We start from the raw sequence: 14,626 nt of genomic DNA, 5'->3' as shown, positions 1-14,626 counted from the left end.
GTGGGCCGTAATAAGCACATTCCTGTCCCTTCAGGTGCACTAAGACAGGAAAGCTGAAACAGACTCTGGCAGGTATGCCTGCAGCTGCAGAAAGATTTATGGGAACAGACACACAACCCTCCCTCTCAGATAAGCCAACAAAGAGACACAAAAGCAGTCCAAGCCTCTGATAAACTCTCCTTCCCTGAATCCTTAAAAACTCTCAGTCTGTAAGAGGAAGTGCCTCTGACCTCACTCAGCCAGAAACCCCTCTCAAGTTTATTCTCTAAAATAAACCTGTCTTTGACTGTCGAGCCACTGTTCGTGTTTCCTTCCTCTTTCCTTAATTCTTACAGCCAGGAGAACCTTGGAGCACTGGGACTTTTAACTCTATCTTTATATGTGTTCTATCTGTGGCCACAGTAAGCACATGTAATTTTGTCATTTAAAAGATCAGATAGAGAAAGGTTTAAGTGAAAATTGTTCTACTCTGTGAGGCCTGAGGTCAGTTGCACAAGGCAGAATTTTCCATGTCCTTCTATCAGGTCTGCAGTAGCAGGAGAGAGAGAGAGAGAGAGAGAGAGAGAGAGAGAGAGAGAGTGTGTGTGTGTGTTAGGGTGGGAGGAACAGCTTGAAGTCAGCTAAATATGAGACAGTTCTAGGTCCTACCAACACTACTGGTAAACAAGCACATGCCATGACAACACAGCCAGCCTGTTGGAAATGTGTAGTTCCTAGTCTAATGATATTAAAGAACCAGTCTTCAGGATGAATTCCCTTTAAGCTTCATGAAAATCATCTAGATGTGCACCAGTCTACCATCCTGGGTGCATTACCCAGCTGCCAAGTGTCCTGAGAGGGGGATTTATAATTTGGAATATTATGGAATACTAAGTACTTGAAACTTTTCTCTCTCAATTTGCTGAACAAATCAACAATACTAACAAGCTGTATGTACCAGAGTCAGCTAGCAATGCTCTGTAAACAATAGCAGGCTCTTTAGTCCCAGCTGATGGAACAAGTCTTTCATTCTCTGCAATCCAATCTGGGATGATATCGGTTAAAGAAATCCATGCATTGCAGAACAGTTAAGAATCTGAAACGCTGGTCTGTAGAACTAAAGAGTGAATCAGGATGTTTCTATCAACCCAGTCAACATGAAGCCATCTAAGTACCTGGGGCATTTATGCCAGCAAGCCCGGCACAGTCCCAGTAAACCACACAGGATGCTTCTGTTTATGCATCCCATGAATACAGTCCAAAAATGACAGACGGTACTGACTGGAGTCTGTTTCATTAAAAACTGACTCTGAAGGAGTTTCTCACAGAGAAAGATCAGAACCATTTTGCACTTTGGAGAGTTTGGTTGGACCTGGAGGAGGGGGCTGGCTTGAGAGAGAGGGACGTGATCAGGGAGCCCTCCAGCACTTTGCAAAGCCCAGGGCAAGTGAGTTTTCTCCTCTCCCCTCCTGCTCACCTGTGGGCGACAGGGAGCCCGCCGGGGAGTCTCGGCCAGCGAGAGGGTCCCAGCCTGGAAGAGGGGGTGCGAAGAAATAAAGACAGACAGAAAGCTGGGGTCTGGAGGACTGAATAGGCAATGCCTATGCAGCAAGTTTATTTGTGTCCAGGGTTCCAATATATACCTTTAGATTATAAGGATTGACGTCAGTGCACATGATGTAAGCTATACAATAAGGGGAAGAGAAAGTTGCAAAAAGCACAGAAAGTTGCAAAAAGCAAATGTCAGCAGAGGGAGTACATAATCACGGGTCATAAAAGGTAAGCAGGTGATGTACTTTATCATTGTTAACAGAACATGTGGTCACAAGGATAACAATCTAGAAATGTCACAGGCTAAGCCATAAATCCTTATCTGAGTATAGGAATGTCATCTGGTCCTCAAAAGGCTATACTTAACTTGGTAAACAGAGTCATAAAACCCACTCCTCAACAGGAACCGAAAGAGCACACACATCCATTACCCAGGGTCACTGTAGTCAGAAATAGAGACTGACGTTATTCTTATTCTCTCCGTTCCTACTTCCCCATAGCTCGACTGCCTCCAGCAGGAAACTGTGTCCGGGATCAAGCTCACGCACAGTGAGGCCCAACACTGGGTGGACTTCACACAGGAGCATTCCCCACACTCACCAGCTCTCTCCTTCCTCTTCCTCCAGGGCTGGTAGGGTAGAGGCAACACCAGTGGGCGCCAGCTGGCCCTGTTCCTTCCATGCCCAAGTCTTCCCTCATTCAAACACTTCATGCCCTCTCTTCTCCCCATTAAATTGTCCCATTAGCTTACTATGGAGCAAATAAGCCTGGCTGTACTCACCCTAGTGCTACTAACTGTATTTTAGGGCAAAAGTAAAATCTTCAGCCATCACCATGAAATACGTGCACTTGGGGTTCAGTAATGGGATAAGCTACAGAAAATCGAGATATCAGGTGATTCCAGCCAGCCTATTCCCAGGTCCCCAGTACCACTGGAAACAGGCTCCCCTGGGTTCAGAAAGCACCCAACTATTTCTTAGAGATGTTCATGTAGTTAGAATTCGCTCTGTCCCTTCGTTTCCCAGCTCCTTATTTATCATCCTAACCAGATACTAATCGTTTTAAAACAAAGGTAAGTGTAACCTAAAAACTTCACACAGCAAAATGTTATTGGCACGATCACAATATTCTCCCATGCTGCCGGCACCGGGTGCTGCACTGGTAATATTGAGAATGCATTTTTCTAAAATTCTGGTAAATATTCTATTGTGGACTTGTGAGTATAGCGTCTTCTAGAAGTTGCTTGGCTGCCAGCCCAGATAGGTGTCCCTAGGAAAGGTGCCCATAACTTCTCCAGGAAGCATATGCCCGCTGTTCAGAGCATGGAGATAAAGTCATCTCTCTGACTGTAGCCCTGGCTGCACACCGATCCAGCTGGCCTCAGAGTATCATGATTTGAAACAAATGTGAAACTACGTGGGATCATCTGTTCTTCAGGTTCTTTCATTGTCACTTCCACTCCCCTCGACGTCTCTCCGCAGACCCGGGGATGACACGGAGGCGGACGCTCATTGTCTTTTAAGGGATGAACGATGCCCTTTGTTCGGAGTTGCTGTCTCTTGGACGCTGCGTGTGCTCTTTCTCTGCAGCATGACGACAGCACAGATGAGGAGAGCCACAAAGTGCAGCGAGTGTTTGGGAACTCTGTGGCTCCATTGTCTCCGCGTGGCGCTGGGCTGCAGTCCAGCCAGGCTCATGCTTCCTTGGATGAGGTGCGAAGGTGATGGAAGGTGGCCAAGGCCATCCTACTGAGTGCCAGGCACGGGCCTTGGCACCTGCTGTGTTCTGTCCGGGGAAGCCGGTTCAGAGATGAAGTGGTCCCATGATGTCCCTCCCTGTGAAAGGGGTGGAACTGGGACCAGAGCCAGCACAGGGGACACATGGCCCCTCTCGGAGCTGTCCAGTTCCCCTAGGCACCTGTCCTCCTTCTCGTCTTCCCAGATAGTTGGTTTTAAGTGTCTTTTAAACAACTTCCTGCAGTAAAGATTTCCTGCTTTCATGATCCTAACTCAGGAGCCCCATGCTGACCCCTCCGTTGTGAGCTACAATAAGGAGGCAGGCCATTTTCTCTAATCCCTCAACAGTCGTCTTAACTCGAATGATGCTGGCCTCTACCATGAAGTGATAGTGACAAGTGCATGTTGGGAGGTTGTCCAAAGTACATTTGCAGGGAGATTTCCCTCCCTGCTCCAACAAAAAGGACATCCCTGCGGGGTGAGGTGCAGAGAGGAGTAGGCCCAGCCCAGCTCCCCCTGCTGACCCCACTGCCCAGAAGGGAGCCGAGCCTGCCTTGCGCTGGCTGTGAGTTCGTTCTTGCCGCTCCTACCTGAGTGATGGGGGACCCTCCCAAAGAGTTTTTCCGCTTTACGTACAGGATTGGCCAAGCAGTTGTATCCAGTCAGTGGTGAATGTGAGACCTCAGAAACTGAGGCAAGTCTTCTTATTGATGTTACTAGAAAGCGGGAGAGGCTGTGGGGAGCTGATCCCTTTACAGATCTGCAGGGCAGAGAGGTGGGCTGAAGCCCAGTGCTTGCTTGAGAGGACAGTGTGTGGGGGGAGGACTCCCCAGAGACCGGGCATCCTCCTCCACGAATGCTGTGGCTGTGCAAATTAGGCTCTTGTTTGCCAAAGGGAAGGATTTTTTCCAACACATTTGAGATGATGTGTGCTGGGGGCGTTGTGTGTATCTATTCTTTTGCTGATGGAAATAAAAGCAAAATCCTCCTTGCCTCCAGTCCTACAAAGGACATCGTAAATCACAGAATTTCAGCCTCAGTCATGTGTATATTGGCTGTTCTTAATGTACGGCAAAGAAAGTATTGACCACAGAAAATACAGCTTTCTGAACTAACAGTGGAAAACCAGGGTGAGTGCCCGCTCTGCATGATGCTGTGGGCAGCGGGCTGGACCGGCTACGGCCCGTGCCTCTTTCTGTTCATGGTGTGTCTGTGGATCCTTTTCACATCTATAGGATCTGCACTTATATCCCGTCTTTCATTCCTGGTCGTGGTAATTTGTGATTCTTTTTTTCTTTATCAGTCTTGCTAAGGGTTGCTCTATCTAAATTTTTTTTTAAAAGAACCAACTTTGGTCCTTGTTAATCTTCTCTATTGTCCTATTTCATCAGAGGTTTTACATCTAACTCTCAAGGGTCCTAAATCCACTTTCAGGGAGGCTCCTGGAAGTGGCACTGCTGTAAGTACTTCCTGTTCTCCCACTTGGCCCCACAGCACTGGGGCAGGCCCTTTGCAGACCTGGATACACCTTTGGATTACATAGGGCCGACCCATTGGATTACATAGGGAACCATTCCAGCTAGTTCTGTACCTCAGATGCAATTCATCCTGTAGAGGAAGGGTAAATGTTTTTTGAATGAATAACTGGACTATTGTGGGCCTGCTGGTATGCTATCCTGCTCAAAGTGAATACTTGTTATATTATCTCAATAGATACTTGTAATTTCCACATAAAATTAGCTGTTGAGCTCTGTGCACTGTCTGGGGTTGGCTTTTCAGGACACAGCCATGCATGTGCAGTTCTCGGAGCCTGCAGAGGTAGATGAGGGAAGGCCTGGGACATTGGTCATCAAGGGAGGATACTTGGAATGGGTGAGGTCTGAGACAAGGCCCTCCCACAAGTGGAGTGTCCAGTGCTCCCAATTCTATGAGCTGGATGGTGCCTCGGCTGATGACATGGGGTCACTTCAGTTACTTTTGGTCATTGCATCCTACCCTCCCTGCATGAAAACACATGGCCAGGAAGGGATACATTGCTACCTAGAAAAGGAGACTGATGTTGACAGAGGAGCATTGCAGGGTCTTCTGTGAGCGGACACAGTTGGTGAAATCCACCTTCAATAACATCTGCTGTATGTCCTGAGCCTGGGCTTGTATTTCTTGCCATATAGCAATGGCTCCCAACCTGGTTGCACATCAGCCCTTTCTCAGATCTGCTGAATTAGTATCCCTATGTCTGACGCCTGGAAAACCTGTATCTTAAAACACTTCCCATCCATTTCAGATGTAGCTAACCCAGCCTTAGAGCAGGCACCAGGAGCTGACATGGTACAGATGAAACCAGCACTTAGCCTGTTCTAGGGTCTCCGTCTTTAGCTGTGATGCAGGAAGTACTGATGGATAAAACTACACCGAAGAAGGTTCTTTGGCTTCTCTCAATAATGTTTTTCCCTCAATAATTTTTGAAACTAGAAAGAGGTCATGATACCAAACATTTAAGGGCTGATGTAGAATTGTCTGAGGTTCTAGAACTTTCTAGATACTTGAGTAGATCTGAAACTGCTTCCTGAAGATTCTCTACTGGATCTGAAGGTTTCCATCTATGCCAGCTTCACAAGATGGGACAGTCTAGTTCTGGCCAGGATGCAGCTGACGGTGACCCCACTGGCTTTTATTAAGAGCTAATGGTGATTAGGCATCTTTGAGAAACTGCATTTAAAGATACTGTCCATTATGTTGTATATAATACAAATACATACAAAACAATTTTCTCCAAGAAGAGTTTCTTGTTATTAGATATTGAGATTGTATGACTCATTACTTTAAACTTTGTCTCTGCTACCAGGAAGCTCAGAGCTAAATTTTGTGCTCGTAACATAATAATTGTGAGATAAGAAGGCAAAACACAATAAATATTTTAATTTTTTAACTCCTCAGGGAAATAAAAGTGTAGGTGTGCATTAAATGGTTAGAGATAAAAAAAAGCCTCAGAGTACTGTGACCAGGGAGGATTTCGAATGTGCACAGGAGTGCTGGAGAAGGATGTTTTTTGAGTAGTAAAGACTTTTTTGAATAGCGAAAATCACAGTTAACCTGGAGCTGGGGTCATGCTTTGCACGTTGCCTCATAATCCTCACCAGGGTCACCTATGCTCAACTATCCAACAGACAGACAGAAGAGGAAAAGGGACATGAATGGTTTAATGAAAGATGCGGATAGGCCAGGTGTGGTGGCTCACACCTGTAATCCCAGTACTTTGGGAGACCGAGGCAGGCAGATCACCTGAGGTCGAGAGCTCGAGACCAATCTGACCAACATGGAGAAACCCCATCTCTATTAAAAATACAAAAATTGGCCGAGCATGGTGGCCTATACTTGTAATCACAGCTATTCAGGAGGCTGAGGAAGGAGGGTCCCTAGAACCTGGGAGGCGGAGGTTTTGGTGAGCCAAGATGGTACCATTGCACTTCAGCCTGGGAAACAAGAGTGAGACTTCATCTCAAAAAAAAAAAAAAAGAAGCATGCCGATAAATGACAGCATCAGTGTGGGAACTCCGGCCTTCAGGGCACCAAAACCCACCTTGAACCACGATGTGATACCTTCTCCTACACAACACTTATGAGTGCTCAGTCTCCCAGCCAGGCCATGGGGCCACCACTACAGGCCCCGGGAGCAGCAGTGCCCTTACCCAGGCAGCATCTGGACTGAGGCCGCCCTGGGGAACTGTGTCAATCCAGGTTTCCCACAGGTCACAAAGGCCTGTGTGTGCACGGCCGTTAATGCAAAAGTGTCCTTGCTTACTAGAGAGACTGTTCTTTTCAGACTTTGACTTTTATACCATGGTTGGCTGAAATTGCCATGCTGAAAAGCAAAGATCTCAGATCCCACAGATGACCTGCTCTAAACTGAATTGCATGATTTCTAGGAAAACCCTAAAACTAATGGTTCTGACAACTTGGCATCCACTTTTCTAGAGATAAGGCAGATCAATATAAAAACCTATCTTAAAAGCGCCAGCTATTCTCTAAATAGATGGAATTAAGTCACATATGCTCAATCTTTGGAAGTGGCAACACTTTTACTTCCTCATTCCCTGCTACAAGATAGTACAGTTATGGGAGAATTTGATAATATGGTAGTAATCTAATAGTCTAGTAATTATTCAAATTGATCCCTTAATTTCTCATTGGTATGACCTACCAGTTTGAAATGACTTTAGGCAAAATAAAAAATATTTTACTGAGTGTGTATAGGAGGACTCCTTAACCTAGAACCCATCAGCTTCCTAAAATATATGCAAATTATATGCAATTTTTTGTCCCTATGTGGTACCTGTTTTTAGGAGTCCTTTTGGAATATAGCTTTCATGGAGATTTGCGACCTCATAAAAGGTCAAGTGTCATTGCTAAATAACCTTACAGCAATTGACTATCTCAAAATCCTGGTAATTTCTAATAGTGATTAAAACCAGAAAATTTTGTCAACTCCTGGAAATCCCAGAACCTAAGGTCGAGCCCCACTGTGAAGAAACCGTGTCATGTGAATTGCAAATCCCTCAGTGGCCTCTTCCTGACCAGTTTTCAATGTCCCCCTCAAAAAGAAGCACAAGTCATTGAATTTCTCTTTTATTTAAGCATTAAGAAATTATAGCATAGTGACTTTAGAAAACTTTCTTGAAATGTCCTTAACAGCAATGAAGAGACATCATGTGTCATGTGTAGAACATTTTCTTTTCCTTTTTTTTTTTTTTTTTTGGTTTGTTTTTATTTCAGGCTCCTTGACCAGGGAAACAAATGTTCCACTCATTTGCTTTTAAAGTAGAGAACAAGGCACACACATTCTATTTAATAAATGCAAATGATAAAAAAATGTGCTTAGTGTCGTATTGCGGCCAGTTAAGAACAGGAGATGCCTGCACGGAGCCTGGAGAAAGAGGGCGAGGGAAGAAAGGAAATCAAAATAAAGCAGCTGACAGCGACGGCAGGGAGACACGCAGGTGCCGTGACAGCCCCACTGCAGCAGGGGCTCATCTTTGAAGACAGACAGGCTGCAGAAATTCACTGCCTCTAGGATACCACCAGGGAAAAGTCTTCAAAACATTGTTGTTACTGTGACCAAGGGCAGAGGTCTGGCATCTGAATGATTGGTATTTGCACTAGCTGCAAGATGAGACCAAGCTGATCCCCTCCCTGCCTTTGGCTTGGAGTCAGTTCTCTCTTGACCCACCCTCTCATCTCCAGATCAAGTACCCTGCCCAGGACGCGGCACTCAGAGGTCACCTGGGTAGGAGTGGAACAAGAGCAGCACTGCTGCTTCAGCAAGCATTGCTAGTTTCGCCCTTCTAGTATTAATATATTCATGTTAAATGAAAGAAAACTTATCTCCAGATTCAGAGAAGTTATTCAATGGGTGCGTTTTTTGTTGTTGTTGTTTTTGCAACTCATCTGGCAGCTGACCTAGCTCCCAATGAATTAAATGCTTCACATCTAACTAAATGTGCGCCTAGAATTAGAGAGAGAGAGAGAGAGAGTTATTAGAACAAAGATCTCCACAAGAAAAATACAAAATCTGTTTTTTAAAATGTAAGGCTTCAATTTAAAACACAATTAAGACTTGACACATTTAAAGTCTATCAAGATAAACATTAAACCAGTTATTGGCTTTTACAAAGTCAGTCAAAAATTGAGGTAATACATTACTCTTCTAAAACCAGCCTTATCTGATTATACCATTTTATTTCCTTCTCATCCTTTGAGTTAGATATACTCAGATGCATGGAAGAAATATGTAGAAATCAGCCTCTAGTTAGTGGTGAAAGGGTATGGTTACGAAACGGCAGAGGGGTTTTACTCTTTATTCAAATAATACACAGAAAAATGTCATCGGCGGAGCGGTTTCCATGGAAGCGCCCATTGACCAGGGTTCACCAGCTCTGGCGGTGCCTACCCTTCCGCTTTGGAGACTGGAAATTCGGTTCGCTGAGTTTCAGGAATTGCTAATACCCTCAACACTTTTCTGACTTGGGAGAAACAAAATCACAAACGTAGCACCGCATCCCAGCTCTGCAGCAGGAGGCCACCGTCGCAGCCACCCACCCTGGGCCATCGCCTGCTGCACTGTCCAGGGTGCCTGGCACCGGCCGAGGGTGACATCCACAGGGGGTGCAGATGTAGCCCTGGGGAAGGCCCGCCTCCAGGCAGAGGGTCTCTGGGACTTAGACCAACCTTAGGGTTGGAGGGGCCGAGAGGCATTTTCACAGTTGCTTAATTCCCCACAAACTGCAAGGACTCGGGGGCGCCAAGGGGAGGTCAGAGTGGGGCAGAGGCGGCTTCTGGAGTAGATAACACCGATGTAGACAAGAAAGTCCTGGGCTGCCGGCTGGCTAGGGCAGGAGGGGGACCGTGGCAGTCTGGCGAGTCTGGCAGAGCCCCACACGGGCCGGCTTGCTCACGGGTGTCCTGGAGGTGGGCGCTGGCCCGAGGAGCCTGCGGTCTCCCCCGACGGCCCCCAGGCGGAGCGGCAAGTGCAGCCTATGGTTGGGATCAGGCCTGGCGCGTCCCCGGAGGCCCGGACCCCGCAGGCCCGCCGCGCTCACAGCGTGCTCAGGTGCGGCCGCGCGTCCAGGGCCCCGGCCCGGTCCCGGGAGGCGGCCGCCGACTCCACGCCGCGCAGCCACTCCGTGCACTTGCGCACCAGGCCCTCGTCCAGCGCCTCTGCCTCCTCCTCCTCGTACTCTACGTCGTCGTACCTGTGCCGCTCGTTGAGCAGCGACACCTTGAGCATTGGGCGCAGGGACCCCGGCCGCGGGCTCAGCGGGGGAACCTGCAGGCCGCCGGTCAGCAGCGGGGCGCGGGGCCAAGGCGCGCGGCGGCCGAGGCCAGCGGCGGGGGGCGTGTCTGGGTCGCTGGCGGGGCCGCTCCTCCGCGAGCCCGCTGCCCTGGCCCGGGGACAGGGGGCGAGTAGGCGCCTGGGTTCGGTCGAGGGCGAGGGGAAGGGCCTGCGGGGCCGCGCCAGCAGCTGCTCCTCCAGGTCACGCCTCTGGATGACCAGGACGGCCTCGGGGTTGAGGCTCAGCGAGAAGCGCGCGGCGGCGTCGGGCCGGGCGCTCGGCCCCGAGGAGGTCCCCGCGGCGGTGGTACCCGTCCCCGCCGAGGTCCCCGCGTAGGTGGTCCTGGTCCTCGCCGGGCTGTGGCCGAAGCCCGTCGTCCGGGGCGTGGTGCACATGGCAGGGGCCCGCGCGCGGCCGGGCGAGGTCTGCGGGGAGACGCCGGGAGGGGCCGGCGGCTGCGTCCTGTTCCAGCCCGGGCCGCGCCGGGCCGGCGGCCTCTTGAGCGTGGCGGAGGGCCAGGAACTGGAGAGGAGCCCCTCGGGCCGCTCTGGGGGCCTCTTCTTCTTGTCCGCCGCGGCGCAGGGCCTCCGGGGTAACTGCAGCGCGGCTTGGACCCCCGGGGCGGGGGCGGGGGCGGGCGGCGGCGGCACGCGCGGGAAGGGCATGGTGCAGCGGAGCCGCGGGATCCTCAGCCTCTAGAAGGAGACGCGGGCGCTCAGCCACCGTGCAAGCAGAGCGTACCCGCAGGCCGGGCGCCCCCTCCACACCCACCTGCGTCCAGCTGCGGCCGCTCCGGCTTCTTCACATCCCGGCGACCAAACCCGGTGACTCCAAGCGAGAGGCTCCCACCCTTACCTCCTCCTGGGACTGGGGGCTGCCCCCGACTCGGTGCTCCACCCGACTCGGTGCTCCAGGGACCGGACCCTGCGGACACCACCTCCCACCTTCCGACTGCGGGCAAGTCGTGGCGCCCCCGGGTCCCGACGGCCGAGACGCTGGCCGGGCCGGCAGGTGGAGGAGGTGCCCAGCGCGCTGCTAAAGACGCGGCTCCGCCAGGCCCGGGGCAGTGCCTGGCTGGTGTCACGACCGACTGTTGAATGCTAACAAAGTGCCAGGACAGCGGAGGGCGGAGCGCGCGCCAAGCGTCCCGGGGCTCCCCCAGATGGCGCTCGGTGGCACGGGGTTAATTTAGTCCCGCGGACGCCAGGAGCAGCCCGGGGAGACAGCAGCCTCCCGGGGTCCTAGGTGGAGGCCCTGCACGTTTAAGGGAAAGTCCCTTACAGCCTCTCCATGCCTTCGAGAAAGCAGAAAAGGCACCGCGAATGATCCCGCTCTGCGGCCGCACACATCCTGCTTCACAGGAAAAAGCGAGCTGGAGCCGAGGTGGGAGAAAAGACCTTCACTGAATCCTACATGTGTTCACGCCACCCCTTGAGGAGTCACTTTGAAATTCAAAACCTAATTATTTATGAACAGGCAAAATAGTTCAGTTTCCGCTCTATAATAATGATTACATAGCAAATATTAGACATTAAGTCCCTTCAATGAGTGATTCCTGTGAGCAAAGCAATATATTTATTACCGTAGCAGAGATTCAGGATTAATGAGACAAATCTTCACTGTCAATTTACATTCTAGTTGTAGACACATGAAGACATCCTACAACGTTCAAAGTTTGATAAGCGAATAATTGAGCAGTTGCAAAGCAATGGATCAAAAAGTCAACGTTTTGTATGTGCAGTCCCTGCATTCCTTAAGGATAATCATCAACCGCTTAGATTTCCACAAAGTACTTTCCATCAGATCCGCTTTTCTGGTGGAAACAAGGTGAGTGATGGTTATGGCCCCAGGTTAGCTCCAAAGCACATTCGAATGTGGGTAAACACAAATGTGCCCTGTGCCAACAGTCACAGCAGGACAGCATCGCCCTCCGCCTGCCGCCCTGGTCTTCTCCACCGCAGCAGCAACCCCCCCCCACCCACCCCCGTTGACTGTTGGACGCCCCAGAGAACTGTGCTGTGGATACAGGGGAGTGTGAAGGAAACCTGGTAGGTGGTGAGAAACACTGCTCACCAGAGGTTGGGGTGACAGCTTTGGGCCCCGTCATCTCTACCAGCACCTCCCAAACCACCCCAGTACAGCTTTGAAACAAGTCTCCCAGCTCCCAGGCACCTTCCCTCCATCTCTGCCAGTCTGTTTCTGCCTGTGGGCTCAGGCTGTTAATCGGCTTGACAGGTGAGATCCTAAGATACTGAACCCCGCCGCCCGGTGTGTTTTATTCCAGATTTTGGAATCTCTGGGTGGGAGTGGGAAGAGGTACTTCAGTGGCAGCAGGAGGTCCATAGTTCTGTCCCATGGAAACTGGAGGACTGAAAGAGAGGGTGAGGCAGGAGAGGACTGCGGCAGGAAGTATCAAATCTCATTTCTAGGGGCACAGCTAGAGAGGCAGGCTATGGAGAAAAATCAGCAAACACTTGGACCCCCGCAGTTCAAAAGCTGTGATGGTGCTGGTGGCAATGTGCAAAATTGTTGGGCTGGTGAGGTCCTCTCCTTCCTATCTCCTCTTAGGATGCTTCAGAAGTAAGAACAGTTTGGGGATGAGAGAGGTTGGTGGCCTTGTAATAATGCTCCCAACTTCCACTGCTGTCTCTATTCTGCTGGGACACCGGGCATACAGAGGCGAGGTAGCTATGCACCTGCCATCACATGCTCTAATGTGCGGAGGAGATAAGACTCCAACCCAGGAGTGTGATCCAAGGCCAGATTGCAACTTTTACACTGAAGCTGATTGGATTAAGTGACCTCTTACCCACATACTAGTAGCAATTTGGGCCTTTTTAAGCCAAGAAAACTGAGTGTTTATCAGATTGATGTGCATGTCTGACCAGACGAGGAACTGGGATTCTCCAAGTCCTCCCAGCCCAGAAGCTTGGAGATGTGGAAAGCTGTAAGTCTGTGTGACCCTTGAGAGGCAGAAAAGTACATTCTGAGTATCTGCTACCTCGTCACCAGGCCAGGAAGGAGGAGCAGTAACTCTTCCCTCCCTCCCCAGAAGCCCCAGAGCAAAGCATCCTCCTATGAGGGGTTCTGAGCTCCAGGATCTCATGGCAGGCTGCCGCCCCAGGAGTTAGCATTGCTGACCGACTCCCCCTCTCCAGACTCTGAGAAAAGCACCCAAATGGCAGCATCGCTTGTCCCCTACCCAGCTACTTCTGCTACTTGAAACCTTCAGCTCCATGTAAATTAGAAGTTAGAAAGATTGGCTTGGCCCTGGAACAGAATGTGTGAAAGCAGCCTCTGTCGCTGGCCCTCACTGGTGCTGCAGCTGTTAAAGAATCCGTTACCAGTACCCTTCAGTTGACCCAAGCAGCCAGCAGCAGTTCCCAGAAAGGAAAGCCACACCAGAGACGGCCACGTTTAACTTCAGAGCAGCAGGTGTAACTGAAAAGCAATTAAAGAATATAGTAGCCAAGTGCGATGGCTCGTGTCTGTAATCCCAGACCTCAGGTGATCCACCCACCTTTGGAAGGCTGAGGTGGGTGGATCACCTGAGGTCAGAGAGCAGCCTGAGCAACATAGTGAAACCTCATTTCTTCTAAAGATACAAACATCAGCTGGGTGTGGTGGTGTGCACCTGTAATATCAGCTACTTGGGAGGCTGAGGCAGGAGAACCAATAGAACCTGGGAGGTGGAGGTTGCAGTGAGGCGAGATCGTGCCATTACACTCCAGCCTGGGTAATAGAGCAAGACTCTGTCTCTAAATAAATAAATAAAAATAATACAACTTAACTTATAATTTACAAGGGATTTCTCATAGCTTGCCCAGAACACAATAATTATAACTATTTATAATATTAAATGGTAAAGTTTGGGTACTAGAATACTGAAGTCAGCTTATCTGTCTCAGAAATGTATTTTGGGGTTCACCTGAACAACAGTTGATCTCTAAATGCATGATTATATCTTATCTAAATTTACTGTCTCAAATAAGTTGATTTAATAGAACAGTTAATTAAACAAAACCTAATAGAGCTGACCCTTGAACACCATGGGTTTGAACTGTGAGGTCCACTTATATGAGGATTTTCCTCTGCCTCTGCCACTCCTGAGACAGCAAGAGCAACCCCCGCTTCCTCCTCCTCAGCCTGCTCAAGGAAATGGTGATGAGGATGAGGACCTTCATGATGATCCACTTCTTAAGAATTGTAAGTATATTTTCTCTTCCTTACACTTGTCTTAATAACACTTTCTTCAGCTTACTTTACTGTAAGCCTACTGTATAATATATATAATACATATAACATACAAAATATGTTAATCAACTATGTTATCGACAAGACTCTGGTCAACAGTAGCCTATTAGTAATTAAGTTTTGCAGAGTCAAAAGTTATACAAGGATTTCTGACCCTGTGGGAGACTGGCACCCCCAACCCCCACATTGCTCAAGGGTTATATGTATTTAGAACTGTCCTTATTTTTGACTTATGTCATTTATGTTTTAAAAATTTGATTTTCAGATTTCAAATAT

At 49.3% G+C, this 14,626-nt stretch overlaps 1 protein-coding gene across 2 annotated transcripts; it reads right to left on the bottom strand.

The window, feature by feature from the left end:
* Positions 1 to 7,876: 7,876 nt before the first annotated feature.
* PRR18 (proline rich 18) lies at positions 7,877 to 10,980 on the bottom strand. 2 transcript variants are annotated; one of them, XR_004261270.1, is made up of 2 exons: positions 8,547 to 10,980; positions 7,877 to 8,190 (listed from the first exon to the last, which is right to left on the bottom strand). XR_004261270.1 is itself a non-coding variant. In XM_032253116.1 (2 exons), exon 2 carries the CDS (start codon positions 10,759 to 10,761, stop codon positions 9,859 to 9,861), a length of 903 nt encoding a protein of 300 aa, XP_032109007.1. In that variant the 5' UTR covers positions 10,762 to 10,789; positions 10,868 to 10,958; the 3' UTR covers positions 7,877 to 9,858. The 2 variants fall into 2 exon arrangements, 1 of the variants encoding a protein (XP_032109007.1); XM_032253116.1 differs by having other exon boundaries at positions 7,877 to 10,789; positions 10,868 to 10,958.
* Positions 10,981 to 14,626: the final 3,646 nt, after the last annotated feature.

Source organism: Sapajus apella, unplaced genomic scaffold (genome assembly GCF_009761245.1).
Source record: "Sapajus apella isolate SASKATOON/1434 unplaced genomic scaffold, GSC_monkey_1.0 scaffold82, whole genome shotgun sequence".
Taxonomy (NCBI): Eukaryota; Metazoa; Chordata; class Mammalia; order Primates; family Cebidae; genus Sapajus; species Sapajus apella.
Note: the sequence above shows the minus strand (reverse complement) of the source record. Positions and strands in the feature narration are given on the sequence as shown.